The 16,650-nt window shown below is 50.5% G+C and overlaps 1 protein-coding gene across 8 annotated transcripts in view; it reads right to left on the bottom strand.

Moving 5' to 3' along the window:
- The window catches only part of PALD1 (phosphatase domain containing paladin 1), a 162,773-nt gene that overhangs the window by 43,376 nt on the left and 102,747 nt on the right, over positions 1–16,650 (bottom strand). For 3 of the 8 annotated variants that reach the window (XM_033407553.2, XM_033407554.2, XM_004280780.3), the window contains one exon: positions 1,042–15,550. In XM_033407553.2, the coding sequence (XP_033263444.1) occupies positions 15,398–15,550 (153 nt within the window). In that variant the 3' untranslated portion in view covers positions 1,042–15,397. Of the gene's footprint in view, positions 1–1,041; positions 15,551–16,650 lie in introns of those variants that run through there. The other 5 variants (XM_033407556.2, XM_049697283.1, XM_049697284.1 and 2 more) reach the window with 3 other exon arrangements.

The following is a 16,650-nucleotide window of genomic DNA, read 5'->3' as shown; positions in this document are numbered from 1 at the left end:
TCCGAAGCCCGAGCCTGAGCTCCCAGCCCCACCACCCCCCCGGCGGGTGAGCAGACAAGCCTCTCGGGCTGGTGAATGCTGGTCGGCACCGATCCTCTGTGCAGGAAGCTCTCCACTCTGCCCTCTGCACCACTGTTGCTGTGCTCTCTTCCGCGGCTCCGAAGCTTCCCCTCTCACCACCCCGTCTCCGTCAGTGAAGGGCCTTCCTAGTGTGCGGAAACTTTTCCTCCTTCACAGCTCCCTCCCACTGGTGCAGGTCCCATCCCTATTCTTTTGTCTCTGTTTTTTCTTTTTTCTTTTGCCCTACCCAGGTACGTGGGGAGTTTCTTGCCTTTTGGGAGGTCTGAGGTCTTCTGCCAGCGTTCAGTAGGTGTTCTGTAGTTGTTGTTCCACGTGTAGACGTATTTCTGATATATCTGTGGGGAGGAAGGCGATCTCCATGCCTCACTCCTCCGCCATCTTGAAGGTCCCCCCATCTCCCTGTCCTTTTTATTCACAGGAGTCATCGCCTGGAGGGCTGGGACCTTCACCCAAGGTCCTGCCTCCACTGGGAGGCAGTCAGTGAGGACGTCATTCCCACCTCCACCAGATCCCTGTCTCTCGGGAATGTGGGGCTTCATGGGACTTCATTGCATAAGGCATTTTTCCAAGTTGCAGTAATTCAGAGACCTCACTGCCTCTCCTTTGTCTCTTCACTCCCCTTACTTTTCTCTCACTAACATCACAAGTGAAATACTAATAAATAACATTTCCTGAGTGCTTACTGCAGTGTTTGGAAGGCTGTACATGCGTCGTCCCAGCAGCCCTATGTGGTGGATGTACTCATCCCTGCTTTAGAAATGAGGTCTCCCAAAAAGCCGAGGAGCTTGTTTCTCCAGCCATCCCACGGGGTGACCCCTGAGGTGTCGAGAGTGTATTTTGCACCTTCTCCCCTAGTGTCTTGTCTGCATAGTCTCCCCAACCATCTCAACACACAGCCCTCAAGTGGCTGAAGAGGACCCGCTTTAGGGGGGTGTTCTCAGGAAGAGCAATCTCCTCATGTCATCTGCCACTCGCCTTTTTTTAAATTTGATAAAAACATACAGAGCATAATATTTATCATTTTAACCATTTGAAAGCATACAGTTCAGTAGCATTAAATACATGCACAGTGTTGTGTAAGCATCACCCCTAACTATACCTGAATCTTTTTCATCTTCTCCAACAACAACTCTGTACCCATTAACAATAAACACCCCCCACCCAGCCTCTGGTAACCTCTGTTCTATTTGCTGTCTCTGAACTTGCCTACTCTAGGTAGGAGAGTGGAATCGTAACAGTATTTGTCCTATGTGTCTCGCTTCTCTCACTCCACATGATGTTTTCACGGTCCATTCATGTTGTCGGATATGTCAGGACTTTATTCATTCTATGGCTGAATAATATTCCACTGTATGGATATATCACTTTGTTTATCCATTCGTCCATAGATGGACACTTGCATTGTTTCTACCTTTTGACTATGGTAAATAATGCTGCTATGAACATTGGGGCACACATTTCTGCTTGAGTCCCTGTTTGCACTTCTTTTAGATAAACACCGAGGAGTGGAATTTCTGGGTCATACGGTAGTTCTATGTATAACCTCTTGAGAAACCACCAAATTGTTTCCTGCAGCCTGCCACTAGCTTCTAGGCTAGCCTCTGCCTTGACCTTCCTGTGCCTATCTTCCTACCTGTCAAATCAGGACTTAAACAAGATGCAGCCCAGCTCTCCAGAACTGGAGAGACCAACCTCACACTTATGACAGGGCCATGGCGACTCCAAGCCCTCTAGGCCCCAAGGAACTACCCCTGCCCACCACTCCGCCCTCCCCCTAGAGCTCCCCGCTACAGCAGTGGCCCTGGGGTGGGGTGGGGGGCAGTGAAGAAAGCCAAACAGGTGGGCACCGTCACTAGGCCTCAGGATTCTCTTGCCTGGAACTGTCCCATTCTGTCTTGATCATCACGGCCTCCATGCCCCTAGCAAGACCTGGCACGTAGCAGGTGCTCCAAAAACACTGCTGAATGAATGAATGTTGGCATGCATTTCCCCCTGCCTCACAGGACGATGAGCTTGTTGGGTGAGGGGGAGACAAGGAGACTGGGGATGGTGGGAGAGCAAGCACTGGAGCTGGGAAGAAGAGCCGAGGCTAGGCTGCAGGGAAGGCCTCAGCTCCTGCCTCCCCACTGCCCCCCACGGCCCTGCCCCCACCCAGAAAGGCCAACTCTTCCCCCTTTCACCTTGAAACAGTTTGAGACCCAGTGTGGGGAGCCACTATTTGGGAGGAAGGGACTTCCAACCAGAGCCAACCAAGGTGGCCCTGCCCTCATGCACAGGTGCACAAACTCATGATGGATGCCAAGAGGAGGATGAGATCGCAAGGTTTCTAGTTTGTTTTTACCTTTATCACCCATTTCTTAAGTGCCTACTGTGAGACATGCCCTGTGTAAATATGCATGATTTCATTTACTTTTCCTAAGAGCCCTACTTTGTAAGTGAGGAAACTGAGGCTAAGAAAGGTCTGATGACTAGTCCAAAGTCTCCCAGTTACTCAGTGCTGGGAAAGGTAAGATTCGAACCAGGGGTTCTGCTGCCAATGGCCCCGGGTATGTCCTGCTCCTGCCTCCAGTCCACCCCCCACCCCACCTGTCTTCCCTGGGCATCTACCCCTCAGCTACTGCAGACCTGGGGCGGTGCCCAGGCGCCCTCAGTCACTCTTCCTGTCCTGGCCAGGCCACAGGGCTCTCACTAGGGCTCCCTCCCCTCTGGTTCCTCGCTCCTCCACTCTGGTCCACCTTGCACTGGAGGCTCCTAGCCCACCCTGGCTGTCCCGCTCTGTCCTCCTCAACATTGGGAAATGACTCCTGCAGGTTGTACATCGTTCTCCAGGGGCTAGAACGAGGGGTGCACTTGGGACACTCACTGAGCCCAGCTCCCATGCCCACCCTCTGGACCAGAAGAGGGTGGGGAAGGCTGGCTGGGAATTCCAGGGAGCCTGAAGGGAAAGTAGAGGGCACACATTTACTGGGCATCCCTGACACATTTACTGGTGTCAGGCAGCACGCTTCTCTGTCACTCTAACCCCCTCAGCTGCCAGGCAAGGACCCCACAGGCAGGACAGGAGGGGCACTGGCTCAAGGCCATGCAGACTGGCCCCGAAGGACCCACTCCTTAGCAGCCGCTCCCTTCCGTCCCCAAGGGCCCTCTCCTCTCTCAGGAGGCCGGCTGCTAAGGGAGCAGCCCGTTGCTGGAGGCAGCTCAGGGGAGGGGCCCGGGGACAGGACTCCAGCCTGGCCAGAACCCCTCCCTGCCCCTTAAAGAGCAAACTGGGAAGAGGAGAGACAGAAAGCCTGTGTTTAAGCTGGAGCCAGCAGCCTAAACATAAACATCTGTTTCTCATTTCAAACACAAAACAGAAGTATGGCTTGCTGAACCAGTTCACAGGGCAAATGACATGGCAGGGGGTTCTATAACTTTGTGAAGAACCCAAACTGCTTTCAAGTCCTTTGGAAACCATTAAGACCATGCAAATGTGCTTATTAAGCAAACCGTGCAAATTAGCTTATAAACCATGAGCAATCCCTCATGCTTCTGATCTGGTATGTAAGCAGGTGCTGCAGGCGCCGCCACTGGGCCCAGAAGGTGCCTTACTCTTGGTTTTCATCTATAGTGTATCTGAAAATAATACTAGGGCTTTCCTTGAAAAGGTTCAGTGATGTAGATGTTCTGGTCAATTCTTCCCTAATTATGTCCCCCAACCGTTTCCAAAAAGCAGTTGTTTGTTTATTGTTTTGTTGTATCAACAAACTGAGCACAAGGGCCTTTATTGGTACCATCTGGAGTGAAGAGCATTCCCACAGCCCTCCCAGACCAGATGTGTGCAGTGGGCTATGCCCTTGCTTGCTACGTGACCTAGAGCAAATGGGTTCCCCTCCGAGTCCTCTGTTCCTCACATCGCCTGGACACACTAACACCTCAGAGTTTAAGATCACACGTGGGCTCCTCTGTGGTAAAGGACCGGATGCGGAAGCACCTACAAACACGTCAGGTGGAACGGCATCGGGAAGGGGCCCCACTTAATGGGTTGATGCCTGTCCTGCCCCAGATCCCGTAGACAGCTGGGGAATCCTGCCTGCACTGCAGGATGGGGTCTGGGGCGGGAGAGCATTGTCAGCTCCTTTTAGAGATGTAGAAACTGGGGCTGGGAGAGTTGCAGCAATTTGTCAGGCACATGTTAGATGCTCAGAAGTACTTGTCACTCAAGAAACACTCAAGGAGATGTTACTGTGTGCAGAACCACAAAGACACGCCAGCCACAGCCTGCTGTGCTGGTCTGCTGCTCTCACCTCCCCACCCAGAGACCCACTCCCTGCTGGGGCCAACGCCCCTCCTCAGCAAACCTTCCCTGGCAAACCTCTTTACAGAGCTGCGATCCTCCTGTCCTCAGGCAAGGAGAGGGTGGGTCTAGCCAGAGAGGATGCCAGCCAGTGCCCTGACGGGGGAAGCCAAGGCAGGAAGGACAAGGGCCTGTCTCCTGCATTGGCAGGAGAGAGGGACGCAGGGATCCGGGCAACCCAAAGGGAGTGGGGTCATCTCACACGGCCACAGCTCCCCTCCACCCAGTGCCTTCATGGTCCCCACAGCCCTGCACCCCCAGGGCTCCCACAGACGCCCACCACGCAGTGCTTCCTTTCCATGGGAGTTGGGGACGGCAGGCTGCTTTGGCCACTCAGAGCCTGGATTCTTCAGATTCTCGCCCAAAACCCTCGTGAGGAAACTTAAGCCAATGGACAATGGTATAACCTCCCCATGTGACCAAAGTTCATGCCCAGTTACTGGCAGCCACCCTGGTGGAAATGGCACCCAGGGATCCAACAGAACCCACGCGCAGCCACCTCCACAGGGGGCACCTTTCAAGAGAACTCTCCACAGAGAGTTCTCACACAGGACACAGCTCTAAGCAGAAGCTTCTCCGTGGAGAGCAAGGCTCCCAAAGGCTGGTCCACACTAACATTTTCAGTCCAGAGCAAAGTGAGCAAAATAAGGACCGTGTAGCATGTTAAAGCTATTTCACCTAATTGGAAAGCCTGTCACTTTTATCCCCCAGAGAATTTGTCCTTCTTGTTTGGAGGGGTTAAAAATATCCTTTTATGATACGATAGCATTGTAAGGGGGGTTCATTTCTTTTTAATGGGCCAACTTCGCAAAAATCTGTATCCTAATATTCTTTTAAAAATTCTGTTTGTGGGCTTCCCTGGTGGTGCAGTGGTTGAGAGTCCACCTGCCGATGCAGGGGACATGGGTTCGTGCCCCGGTCCGGGAGGATCCCACATGCCGCGGAGCGGCTGGGCCCGTGAGCCACGGCCGCTGAGCCTGCGCGTACAGAGCCTGTGCTCCGCAGCGGGAGAGGCCACAGCAGTGAGAGGCCCGTGTACCACAAAAAAAAAAAAAAAAAAAAAATTCTGTCTGTCTGCACAATCAAGAATTTGGGGAACCACTGGAGAGAACACGTAAAGGAGCCCTCACCCGCTTTGGGGGGGGGTCACGGTTTTTGTATTTGTTTTGAGAGCCTGATGCAAACACTGGATGCTCTCCTGAGCAGAGTATATAAACACAATTTCACACACAACCTCAAGCGTCTGAAGCCCATGGCACCCTCAGTGAAGAAGAAGGAAGACGGGCACCATGAGCTAGTGCTTGGGCAGGCACCCACCCACACAGCCTTAGGAAACGCGGTTTGTGTGGGTCTCCAGGCTCTGGGTTAGTGACGGGTACCAACCCGGATGTTCAGATGGATATGAAGAGGAAGGGAAAAGAAAGAGCGCTGGGCAGGAAGTCAGCACACGGAGTCTGCCCTTGGCTCCCTGCATGACCTTGGATGTCACTGCCCTTCCAGCCTCAGATCCCTCCTTTGCTTAGTGAAGAGGTGTACGAGCTCCCTTCGGGTATCATATTCCCGTAGTGAATGAATTTCCAGTGAATGCCATATTCCAGTAGTATAGAAATACTCACTAAAGGTTCATTCATTCATTCTTGCCAAAAATATTTACTGTACCTGCTAGTTGCGAGATCCTGGGACATTCAGAAATGCATAAAGCACAGTCCCCAGCACCCAGTAGCCTCCAGTCTACAGAGAAGGCACTGGGTCACCAGCATGGGTTTGAGGGCAGCTTGACGATCTGAATCCCAGATCCCTTAGGGATACAATGTGAGCCTTGAGTAAATTGTGAAACTTCTCTTGGTCTTGTAAAAGAGAGATCATAATCCCAGCCTCATCTGACTTGCAAGGCTTTGGTGAGATAACGAACGCAACGCCCCACACAATGTACGAAAACCACCCACAGGCACTCAAGAAATCAAACTCTCCTTCCTCTCTCCTGGGAAACACCAAATGCCTTGTGAATTACCAAGTCATCAAACATTTACTGACTGCATTCTGTGTGCCAGGCCACCACAGACCCTGAGATGCGAAGACTGATCACTGGTAGCCCTTCCTTTAAGGAATTCACAAGTTAGTGGAGGTCTAGAGAAGTCGATGGACAACAGTGTGAAAGTGTTTTTGAGAAGTGGGCCCCGGAGTGTGGGGCTGTTCTTCATACAATCCTTCCAACCTTCCTGTAGTTTTGAAATTTTCATAATGAAATGCTGGAGGACATGTGGGCACAGCATCTTGAGAAGTCAGAACTCTTTCTCTAAGTATCTTCAGGACACTTAGATCGCAGTGGCGAGGAGACCTGAATCAAGCTGAACTTGAAGCACAGGAGCAGTGGGCTAGGAAGGGAGGGAAGGCACGCCAGGCAGAGGGAGGAACAGAGGGAAATTCTGGAGGTGTCACTGGATCAAGGTGCCTGGGCTTCCTCCTTTGTAAAATAAGAACAGGCCTACCTCGTCGGGCTGTCGTGGAACTACTGGAGGTGATGGCATCCGTGCAGCGCCTGGGAGAAGGCTGTGCTGGTTATCCCGTCTGTCCCTCTCTCCGTTCCCCATCTCCAGAGGCGTACCCACCCCGTGGACCATGTTGCTGGCACCTCCTGCAATCAAAGGGAGGCACTGACGGGAGATCAGAGGACAAGACGAGGGAGGAGTCAAGGCATTTGCTCCTCCTCCCTCAGCCCCAGGCTCAGTGATGCTGCTCTGGCCACGGTTACCCCCTTCTCAACTCAGTTTCTGCTGGATGGTCCCCAGAGTCCCCTGAAGATACCTGTGGCAGGCTCAGGTAACAGTGTGCTGTCCCTTTGCCCCCTCAAATCTAGGGGAGGTTACTGCTTCCCCCTGTAACTAGTTCCTGAGTGCCTCTCACCATTCCAAGCTGGGTCCCTTAACCCTGCCCACACCTCTGCAAATGGTCTTTTCATTAAATTGTCTTTGAACTTGGAGCTAAGACTGCCATCCGTTCTTTGCCAGGATCCTAACTGCTACAGGGCCTAGTGCATAGTATGAGCTATTTTCATATACAAATTATGATTAAGCATATGCTCTAGTTTCCCCTTCCCAACCCACAGCCCTCAAAATGTCATTAAAAGTATTTATTTTTTAAATTCTATGCCAGAGCTAGAATAACAAGAGGTCAGAAATTGTGAGGAATCCCTGAAAGACAGAGATTGATGGGACTGGATGGACAGGGGACATGACAGCCCACAAGCCACGCAGCTGAAAGCCTCTGAGAGAGGAGGGACCAGCTTTAAGGAAGCTTTCAGCTCACAGATGCCAAGCCAGGAGGCAGGAGGAAGCCTGGACCCCTATCAGGACAAGGTTGGAGAATTCCAGCAGAAGCAGCTGGAGAATTTGGCTCTCCCCGTGCCCCCCTCAGCAGCACAGGTCAAGTCTGGGTAGCAGTGGAGTCTGCCAGGTAGTAGCAGCAAATGGGGCACTCGGGGCAGCATCCTAGGGCTGATATCCACCTAGCGGCGAGGGGGCACCCTCATCCAGAAGGGCAGCCACCGGCACACGCTGTCGCCAGCAAGTCCCATCCCTTCCCAGTAGTCACCAGTCCAGGCTATGTGCAATAGTCACAAGCCTTACCAACAGGATAACCTGAAATCTCAAGACAAAGTTGAGTGCACAACCAAATTCACCAACCACTGAGGAGAACCAACAACATGAAAAACAAACACCAAATTCAGTAAAGAGAAGAACTAAACTAACAGCCACGGAAATAGAACTAACTGACTAAGCCCTCAAATAATTAATATCTTCAAAGAGATGAGCCTTCTAACGCTTTTAGGCTTGCCCTAAAAAATATTGAATTGGAAATCTTATCAATTAAAGATGTGACCTGGGAGGGTGGTGGTAGGAAATACATCCACTACACACCAATTAGAATGGCTAAAGTCAAAAAAGATCGAAAATTCCAAGGCTGGTAAGAATGTGGAGGGACTAGAACTCCCGTAAGCTGCTGGTGGGGATGAAACCATCTGGAAAATAGTTGGGCAGTTTCTTAAAATTTTAAACATACACATACCACACCGTGCAGCCATTCTCCTCCTAGGTATTTATCCAAAAGAAATGAAAACATATGTCCATACAAAGACTTGTACGTGTTCATAACAGTTTTATTTGGAATAGCCCAAACTTGGAAAGAACCCAAATATCCAGTAACAATTTGGATTAACCAACGGAGGGTACAGCCATATGATGGAATACCACTCAGCAATACAAAGGAATGACCAACTGATGTACGTTAAACATGGATGACCTGGAAATTAATATGCTGAGTGAAAAGAAGCCAGAAAATAAAGAGTACACACTGATGGTTCCATTTATGTAAAACCCTAGAAAACGCAAACGAATCTAGGATGACAAAAAGCAGATCAAAGTGTCCCTGCGGAGAGGGATGGGGGAGGGAAGGTCAGGAAGGAGCAATTATAAAGCGATGTAAGCCAACTTTCAGAGATGATGGATATGGTCATTATCTTGATTACGATAATTTCACAGGTGTATACCTATGTCAAAACTTAACAAATTATACACTTCAAATATGTACAGTTTATTGTATGTCAATTATACCTCAATAAAGTTGTTTTTAAAAAACTTTTTGGAACTGTAAAAAAAGAAAAGTTTGTATTGGAAAAGGAGAGTTAAAACGAACAATATTTTCCTCATCTATTTTTGTGCATGTTAGTTTTTACAGGGTACCTCTGAGTGAAAGAGTAAGAGATATAATTAGTAGTCACTTGACAAATCTTAATAAACATTTGGGGGCATATTTTCCAGAAAGTGAGAGAGTTAATGACTCCAATATCCAGGTAATACATCCTTTTGCAATTCCAGTGTTTTCCAATTCTCAAAGCTTATAACAAAATTACACGAGTACCCACTTGACTGACAGCTAATAGAAAAAAAAATTTTTAATGCTTTGATGAGAGATCATGATGTGATTTTTGGCATATTACTCAGAAGAGGTTCATAGAATCAAGCAGCAGTACTAGAGCAAAAAGTCACCTCTACTAGTTTATGTGATCACAGATTCTCAATGTTTACATTTATAAGAACAAAAATAGGTTATCTGAAGATAACAAACAGAAAAACTTGCAAATGTGACCATGGAAAACATGTAAGATATTCATTAAGATTGAGAGAGAAGACAGGCACAGATGCACAGGAACCTTCTAAATACTTAAGAGAATATTACAAGGTTTTCCCTGGAGTCCCAGTGGTTAGGACTCTGCCTTTCCAATGCAGTGGGTGTATGGGTTTGATCCCTGGTCGGGGAACTAAGATCCTGCATGCCGCTGGGCGCAGCCAAAAGAAAAGAGAGAATATTACATATGATTTTACATTAATAAATTTGAAAATCTTGACAGATGCCCATGTGTTATCCTGGGAAAATGTTGGTATTTTACCAAAATTGACCCAAGGAAAACTAAAAGTCCAGAAAAGAGTAATAAAGATTTTAAAAATTAAAAATCCACTCGAGAGTTTTTAAACTTAGGATGGAAAGTCAGAGATGGTTGTTGGAAGATGAATGGATGCTAGAGGCAATGGCAATCACATGTCTACTGTACGGACCCATGTACACACAGGGACCTAACATATGACAAGGGTTGCAGTTCAAGAAGTAGAGAAACTTGGCTACTCGATAAATAACATAGGCCAACTGGATCCGCATTTGGAAAAAAATAAATTATATTCTCTACCACATGTCATTCACAAACATTTATTCCAGGTGAATTAAAGAAAGAAACATAAAGGACAATACTGTACAAGCAATCAAAAAAAACCAGGAAATAGATAAGTAACCTTGGGTAGAGAAGGTCTGCTGACACAAGACACAAAATATAAAAGGCAAAAATTTGACAAAATAAACTCCAAAACAATTACGGATAAACTGGAAGAAAGAACTGGCTGTATATCTATCTATCTACCTACAAATGAAACAGACTGTATTAAAATTTTTACACCTATTAGTTTAAAAGAGACAACCCAGTAGAAAAATAAGCAAACATATAAGAGAGCAAATCCAAATGGCCAATAAACCTATAAAAAGATGTTTCATCTCATTAGTAATTGGGAAAATCATATTAAAATAAAAACAAAAGACTCTTTCCTAATCAGATGGGCAAAAATTAAAAGACTGGTGACTTCAAATGTTGGAGTGGGAATGGGGAAATGTGTGTTTTCATAAGCTATTGATGTTTTAATTCAGGGTGAGGTGGGCAGATGGTAGGAAAAGAAAGAATATACTAAGGGGAGGCGCAAAATGAAACTCAAAAGCCCCCATCATAGATAATCTATCAGAGTGACACATAGGAAACACGTACTTCTTGTGGGTGTTGAGGGGAACCTCTTGAAAGAACACAGGGGTTTGAAAAGCGTTGAGTGTAAGAACCACAAGACCTTGTAGGAGGGTTTTCAAAGTAATCATGCTTTCCCCTCACCCCGCTCCCAACCTGCCCCAGCGAGAGCACACTTCCAGAAGGACTGACATCTCTCTCCCCATCACTGAAAATGTCACAGAGGATTCCAGTACCCAGAGCTGGCACCGACATCCACCTTTGAAACGAGCACGGGCTTGGAGTCAGACACTCTCCTGGCACATAGATCAATGGAACAGAATAGAGAGCCCAGAAATAAACCCATGCACTTATGGTCAATTAATCTTTGACAACGGAGGCAAGAATATACAACGGAGAAAAGACAGTCTCTTCAATAACAGTATGGAGGGTCCTCAAAAAACTAGAAAGAGAACTGTCATATGATCCAGCAATTCCACTCCGGTATATCCAGAAAGAACAAAAACACTAATTCAAAAAATGCACCCCAATGTTCACAGCAGCACTATTTACAATAGCCAAGACATGGAAGCAACCCATTGCCCATCAGCAGACACACAGATAAAGAAGATGTGGTATTATATATGTGTGCGTGTGTGTGTGTGTGTGTATATACACACACACACACACACAAACATGACTCAGCCTTAAAAAAAGAATGAAATTCTGCCATTTGCAGAAACAAGAATGGACCTAGAGAATATCACGCTTTGTGAAGTAAGTCAGAGAAAGACAAATACTATAGGCTATCACTTACACGTGGACTCTTAAAACTGCAACAAACCAGTGAATACAACCAAAAAGCAGCTGACTCACAGATACAGAGAACAAGTTATTGGTTACCAGTGGGGAGAGGGAAGGGGGGGTGGGTAATACAGGGGTAGGGAAGTAAAAGGTACAAACTATTGGGTATAAAATAAGCTACGAGAATATACTGTACCACATGGAGAATATAGCCAATATTTTATAAGAACTATAAATGGAGTATTACCTTTAAAAATTGTGAATCACTATATTACATACCTGTAACATATACTGTACAGCAACTATACTTCAATAAAAAATAAGTAAATAAATAAAATTAAACACATATCAGATTCTACTGTGAGCCACAAAACTAGCGAGAAGTTTTTAAAAAGTGGACTAGGTGGCGCTGGCCAGGCATGATAAACAGTGAGCTCATTAATTGCTATTTGAGACTATCCAATAGGACATTTCTGGAGGACAAATTGAAAACCTTTATAATGGTTTACTTAGGAAATATTCCTTTTATTTAGGAAATAATCAGAGGTTGGCACTGCCATTCGCAGATTTAAGGGTATCCACCCAGATAACTCTAAGCGCCTCAGTCCTGCCTTCCCCACCCCACCCCATCCACAGAGAAGGTGGGCAACGATTTCCTTCCACACGGGCCCCAGTCCACAGGCCCCGCAGCCCCACACTCGAGATGGAAGGGCAGGGCGGTGCGAGAGAGAGAAAGACAACTGAGTCTGGCTGGAACTATAACATATGAAGCTGGAAACCGGGCTGATGGTGTCCCTACGCAGTGCCAGACAAGGCTGCCTTAACCAGCAAGAGGGACAAGGAAGCTGCCCAGAGAGGCCAAGGAGAGGGTGAGGGTGTGTCATTCAGGTCCTCAGAGTGGCAGACACCACGATGGGATCAGATGTGCAAGAGATTTGTGGAAACCCGTGAAGGATAAAGGAGGAGGTGGCAGAAGGCAGGAAGACCACGATGCGGGTCTGACGCCCGTGAAAGGAGAGAGGGAGCGAGAGCCCCATGCTGCAGGGTGGGTCTGGGGAACCCCCAGCCAGACCAATGGGGAGGCCCCGGGCAAGGCTGCCATGGGTAGAAACAGCGTGGCTAGTGGCTCGAGAGCCCTGCCGGCCTCAGTCATCGTCTGGAAGAGCCCGAGCGGGGAAAGGGCTGGAGACAGAGCGCGGCCTTGGTGCGTGTTGGATCGAAGCTGCAGTGGCTGGAGTTGTGCCATCTGCTCTTGCAGCGGGTTCTCCTGAGGGGGGATTGGAGCGGCGCACCCCCAGTGATGCTGCAGAGGACATCCAGGGCTCGCTGGACAGTGTTCCAGTTTCCAGTTCTGGTCGTCCCAAGACCCTGCCGCACCTCCATCAGGGTTCCAGGAGATCCTTCTACTGATCATAGTTTTACAATCCCCTCATCCCTGGCAGAGAAGTGCTGAACCACCGCACATACGGACACACGTGCACACTGGTGTATACACCACTGCACTCACATTCAGAAGCCACACAGAGCATGCCTGGACTCTGCTGTGCTGGGAAATAACCCCAGGAGGCCTCCCCTCCAAGGCTGGGGAGGTCACCAACCCTATGCGGTCGGAGCTCTGGGTTCCATTCTCACCACCCCCAGCTGACCTTGGAACTACAACCCAGAGGGTCTGATTCCCCTAATCCTGGAAGAGCTTAGAGAGAAGGCTCAGGTCAGCACTCTCTCTGCCTCACTCTCCCTACTGCCTCTTTACACGCCAATTTCTCAACACAAGTGTGTTCAAGCCTTCAGGGGCCTGAAAGGACCAAGGGGAGCCTGCAGGGATAAGAAAAGGAAATAGAGGTTGAGGACCACCCTCCTTCCTAGCCCTTGAAATTCCATTTTGTTCCATTTCCCTGGATATAACAGTCCTTCACACTTTAGCGTGAATTAGTCTGTTACGTTGCCTTCTTCAAGAAGGGGCTCAGCACGTCAGCCGTGGGCATCCAGAGTGAGATGGTCAAACGTGGTTGGGGATGTGAAGGAAGGAGAGAGATATCCAGGAAAATCCACCTTCTCTGAGAATCAGGTGCACTACGGGCAGGTGCTCTTGGCTCTCCCTGCCCTCCCACCCTTACTCTGAAGTAGCAGGGACCCCAGCTTGCATCAGTTCTGTAACACCTGACCCACACTGAAGACATAGGCAGCCAAGCGCACTTCACATTTAGCCACTTTTAATGCTCAAAAGCTCTGTACAAAAAAAAAAAAAAAAAAAAAATCACGAATGAATCCTCACAACACCCCTGTGAGGTAGGTAGGCAAGTATTATTCTCCCATTTTACAGATAGGGAAACTGAGGCAGAGAGGTGATGTGACCAGCCAGTAGTCCCAGCACAGCTGAAAGTCAGGGCCAACCGTGAGAATGCAAAGGATCCCTCCCAGTTCAGCCCTGATCTCTGACCCCTCATCTAGACCTTGTCTGCAACAAAATTAACACTTTTTACTACATGCAAAAATAAAACCAAAAACAACAACAAATCTGAAAAGGTAGTGAACAGACATACAGTAGATTTGCAAAAGAATTCAGCCAAAATGGTCATAAATTTTCCAACACTAGGTAGATGTGAACAACTCTGGCCTCTTCCCCCTTTTCAAAACACCGTGACCGGTGACACATCACCTGCTTCTCTGCACAAGTGCCGGTGTCCAACCAAGAGAGACCTCCCTGGCCCCAACGAGCCAGGCCAGGAGGACAGCGTCCACACCACTCAGCCCCTGTGCTTCGGGGGACACCAGCCCCAAGAGGGAGAGCTGCAGACTCAGCTCAACACCGCCTGCCTCTCCGAGCAACCCTCCCACTGTCTGCACAGAGCTGGTCCCGGCAGCTGCTAACTCAGCAGCACTTGGCCCCTTCTGCCCCCACTGGAAGGCAGCTCAAGGATGCTCAGCAATGATGGCCTGGAATCCAAGTGCCCCCTCATGCCATCCTTGACCCACTCTCACACGCCCCACTGCTCACTCAGGGTCACCCGGCAGTCTCCGGGGCTCCTGCCACAGCAGGTCGGGGCACAGGCCACTCTGGATGGCGGGGCAGGGAGGCAGTGCTTCCCTAGACCTCCGCCCATGGTTCCAGAGAAATGGAGCTGGCCTCTTCCACAGGGCTGCATGCACCTTCTGGAAGCTCTTTCTTCCCCCGAGAGGGACTCCATTTCATTTTCAGCTCCCTGGAAACCTCCAAAGTGCTGCCAGCCCAGAGGAGGGGAGAGGGCAAAGGAAGGAGAGGCAGAGGCCCCTGCGGGACACACCGAGCATGTGGCTGTCCTTCAAGTCTCCAGGTTGAGACAAGGCATGAGAGGCAAGAAAACTGGGTAAAGCTGCCTTTAAGCTAACAAATCAGCCCGCACACAGTCCACTCCCCGGGGAGCCCGGGGCCCCCAGGGCGGCGCTCAGGCAGCGAAACGGGAGAAGCTGCGTGGGAGAGCCACGAGAGAGGGCAAGAGGGAAGCCAACACTGGCCAGGGCCGCTCCGCCAGGGCCCATCAGAGCCGCTCCGGGGAGAGGGGAGGGCGAAGCGACGAGGGGCTTCGCTTGGCAACTTGGGGAGTGAGCTCCTTGCAGACGTGATGCCACACCGGCCTTCCTGCAGACCCTCCCCGCGCCTGCCATTCACAAAGTATCACTGTGCACCAACTGTCCTATAAAAACTCTTTCAGAAAAGGGGTCCCCACCCATGCCAGTCTCTGCTAAGCTGAGGCATCATTTCTCAGGACCGCTGTCAGTGAGCAGCACTGGCACCCCCAGCCTGCGAGGGTAGGAGGTGGCCCCGTGGGAGGCGACGGTAGCAGGGGCAGGGGGAGCGCGTCCTACAGGAAGTCCCATTCCTACAGGACGTCCCCTGCAGAGGAGGGCTCGGGGCTGTGGCTCTGCTCCTGCCACCGGCAGCGCAGCCTCGAGAAGGGCTGGTCCTCCACGCTCTCAAGCTCGGGGAAGCCCAGCTGGTTGAGGATCTCGTAGATGCCGGCCTTTGCTGCCACCTGGGGAGGACAGCAGAGATGGGGGCAGAGTTCCAGGGAAGGGGGGTAATCATTCAGGCCCCCCATCCCGCTCTGTCACACCGTCCTCCCCTCGCTGGGCTCCGCAGATACAGGTGAGTCTGGGGCCCAGCGCTGCCTCCCCCCAGCTCAGTGACCTGCACAAGTTTGCGTCTCGATTACTATTAACTGCTCTGTGCTTCCACTTCCTTATAATGGGACTGCACAGTGTGGAGGGCGACACTGCACAGAAAGCGCCCGGCAGGTAGTGAACACGCGGAGAGCAGCACGGGAGGCCAAGCACGCCCCACACCTGCGTAGCCCCGACGCTCCCATGGGGACCTCGGGAGCAGAGGCCAGCTGCTCCCGGTATTACAGCCGGGCCCTCAGGGAGCGCTGGGAAGGCAGTGTGGGTGCAGCAGCCAGCAGGGGCCCTTTGGCCGTGAGTTCCAGCTGTGGAGCAGGCAGGCCTACCAAGGGCCTCAGCTCAGGCGGGTTAACTGGGGCCTCCCTGGACACTCTCCACACAGCCCTGTGACCCAGACCCTGGCACTAGACTCAAACCACTCAACGACCAGCCTCCTTCTCTCCCCACCGCCCCGGGGTATGGAGAGGATGCAGGCTCCACTCCAAACAGAGGCCCCTGCCCTCTGTTCATCCCGAGGCTGGAACCCACGCTAGGGGCTGGACCAGCAGTTCTCGCCCTCCTTGACGTCCCCAAACACCCACTACCCAGGTTCAGCCAGCGAGCTCCCCAGCCCCTGGTCCCCCTGATTTCAGCTCTCTGAGCAGAACCCAAGCAGAAGTGTCCTAGGTCCCCCACCACCTTCACCTCCACCTCCAAGAGGAAGCTGAGCCCAAGGCCTGCTCAAGAGGGTAGCCCCAAGGTGGCCTTGGTGTGACCCATGCCCTATCAGGACCACCCGGAAGGCTCACCTTCAGCAGAAACGCCCGGCAGCCACCACTCCCGCCACCAGGCCCCGTGGTGGCCTCCCTGCCTCTGTTCCCTCACAGCGCTGACCCCACGTGCACACAGACCTAAGCCCCCCTACCCTTCCTATACCCATCACAGCCTCCCATCCTCCTGCACACCTGCCCCACGG

This window comes from Orcinus orca, chromosome 14, assembly GCF_937001465.1.
Source record: "Orcinus orca chromosome 14, mOrcOrc1.1, whole genome shotgun sequence".
Taxonomy (NCBI): domain Eukaryota; kingdom Metazoa; phylum Chordata; class Mammalia; order Artiodactyla; family Delphinidae; genus Orcinus; species Orcinus orca.
This window is presented reverse-complemented; position numbering and strand designations above follow the sequence as displayed.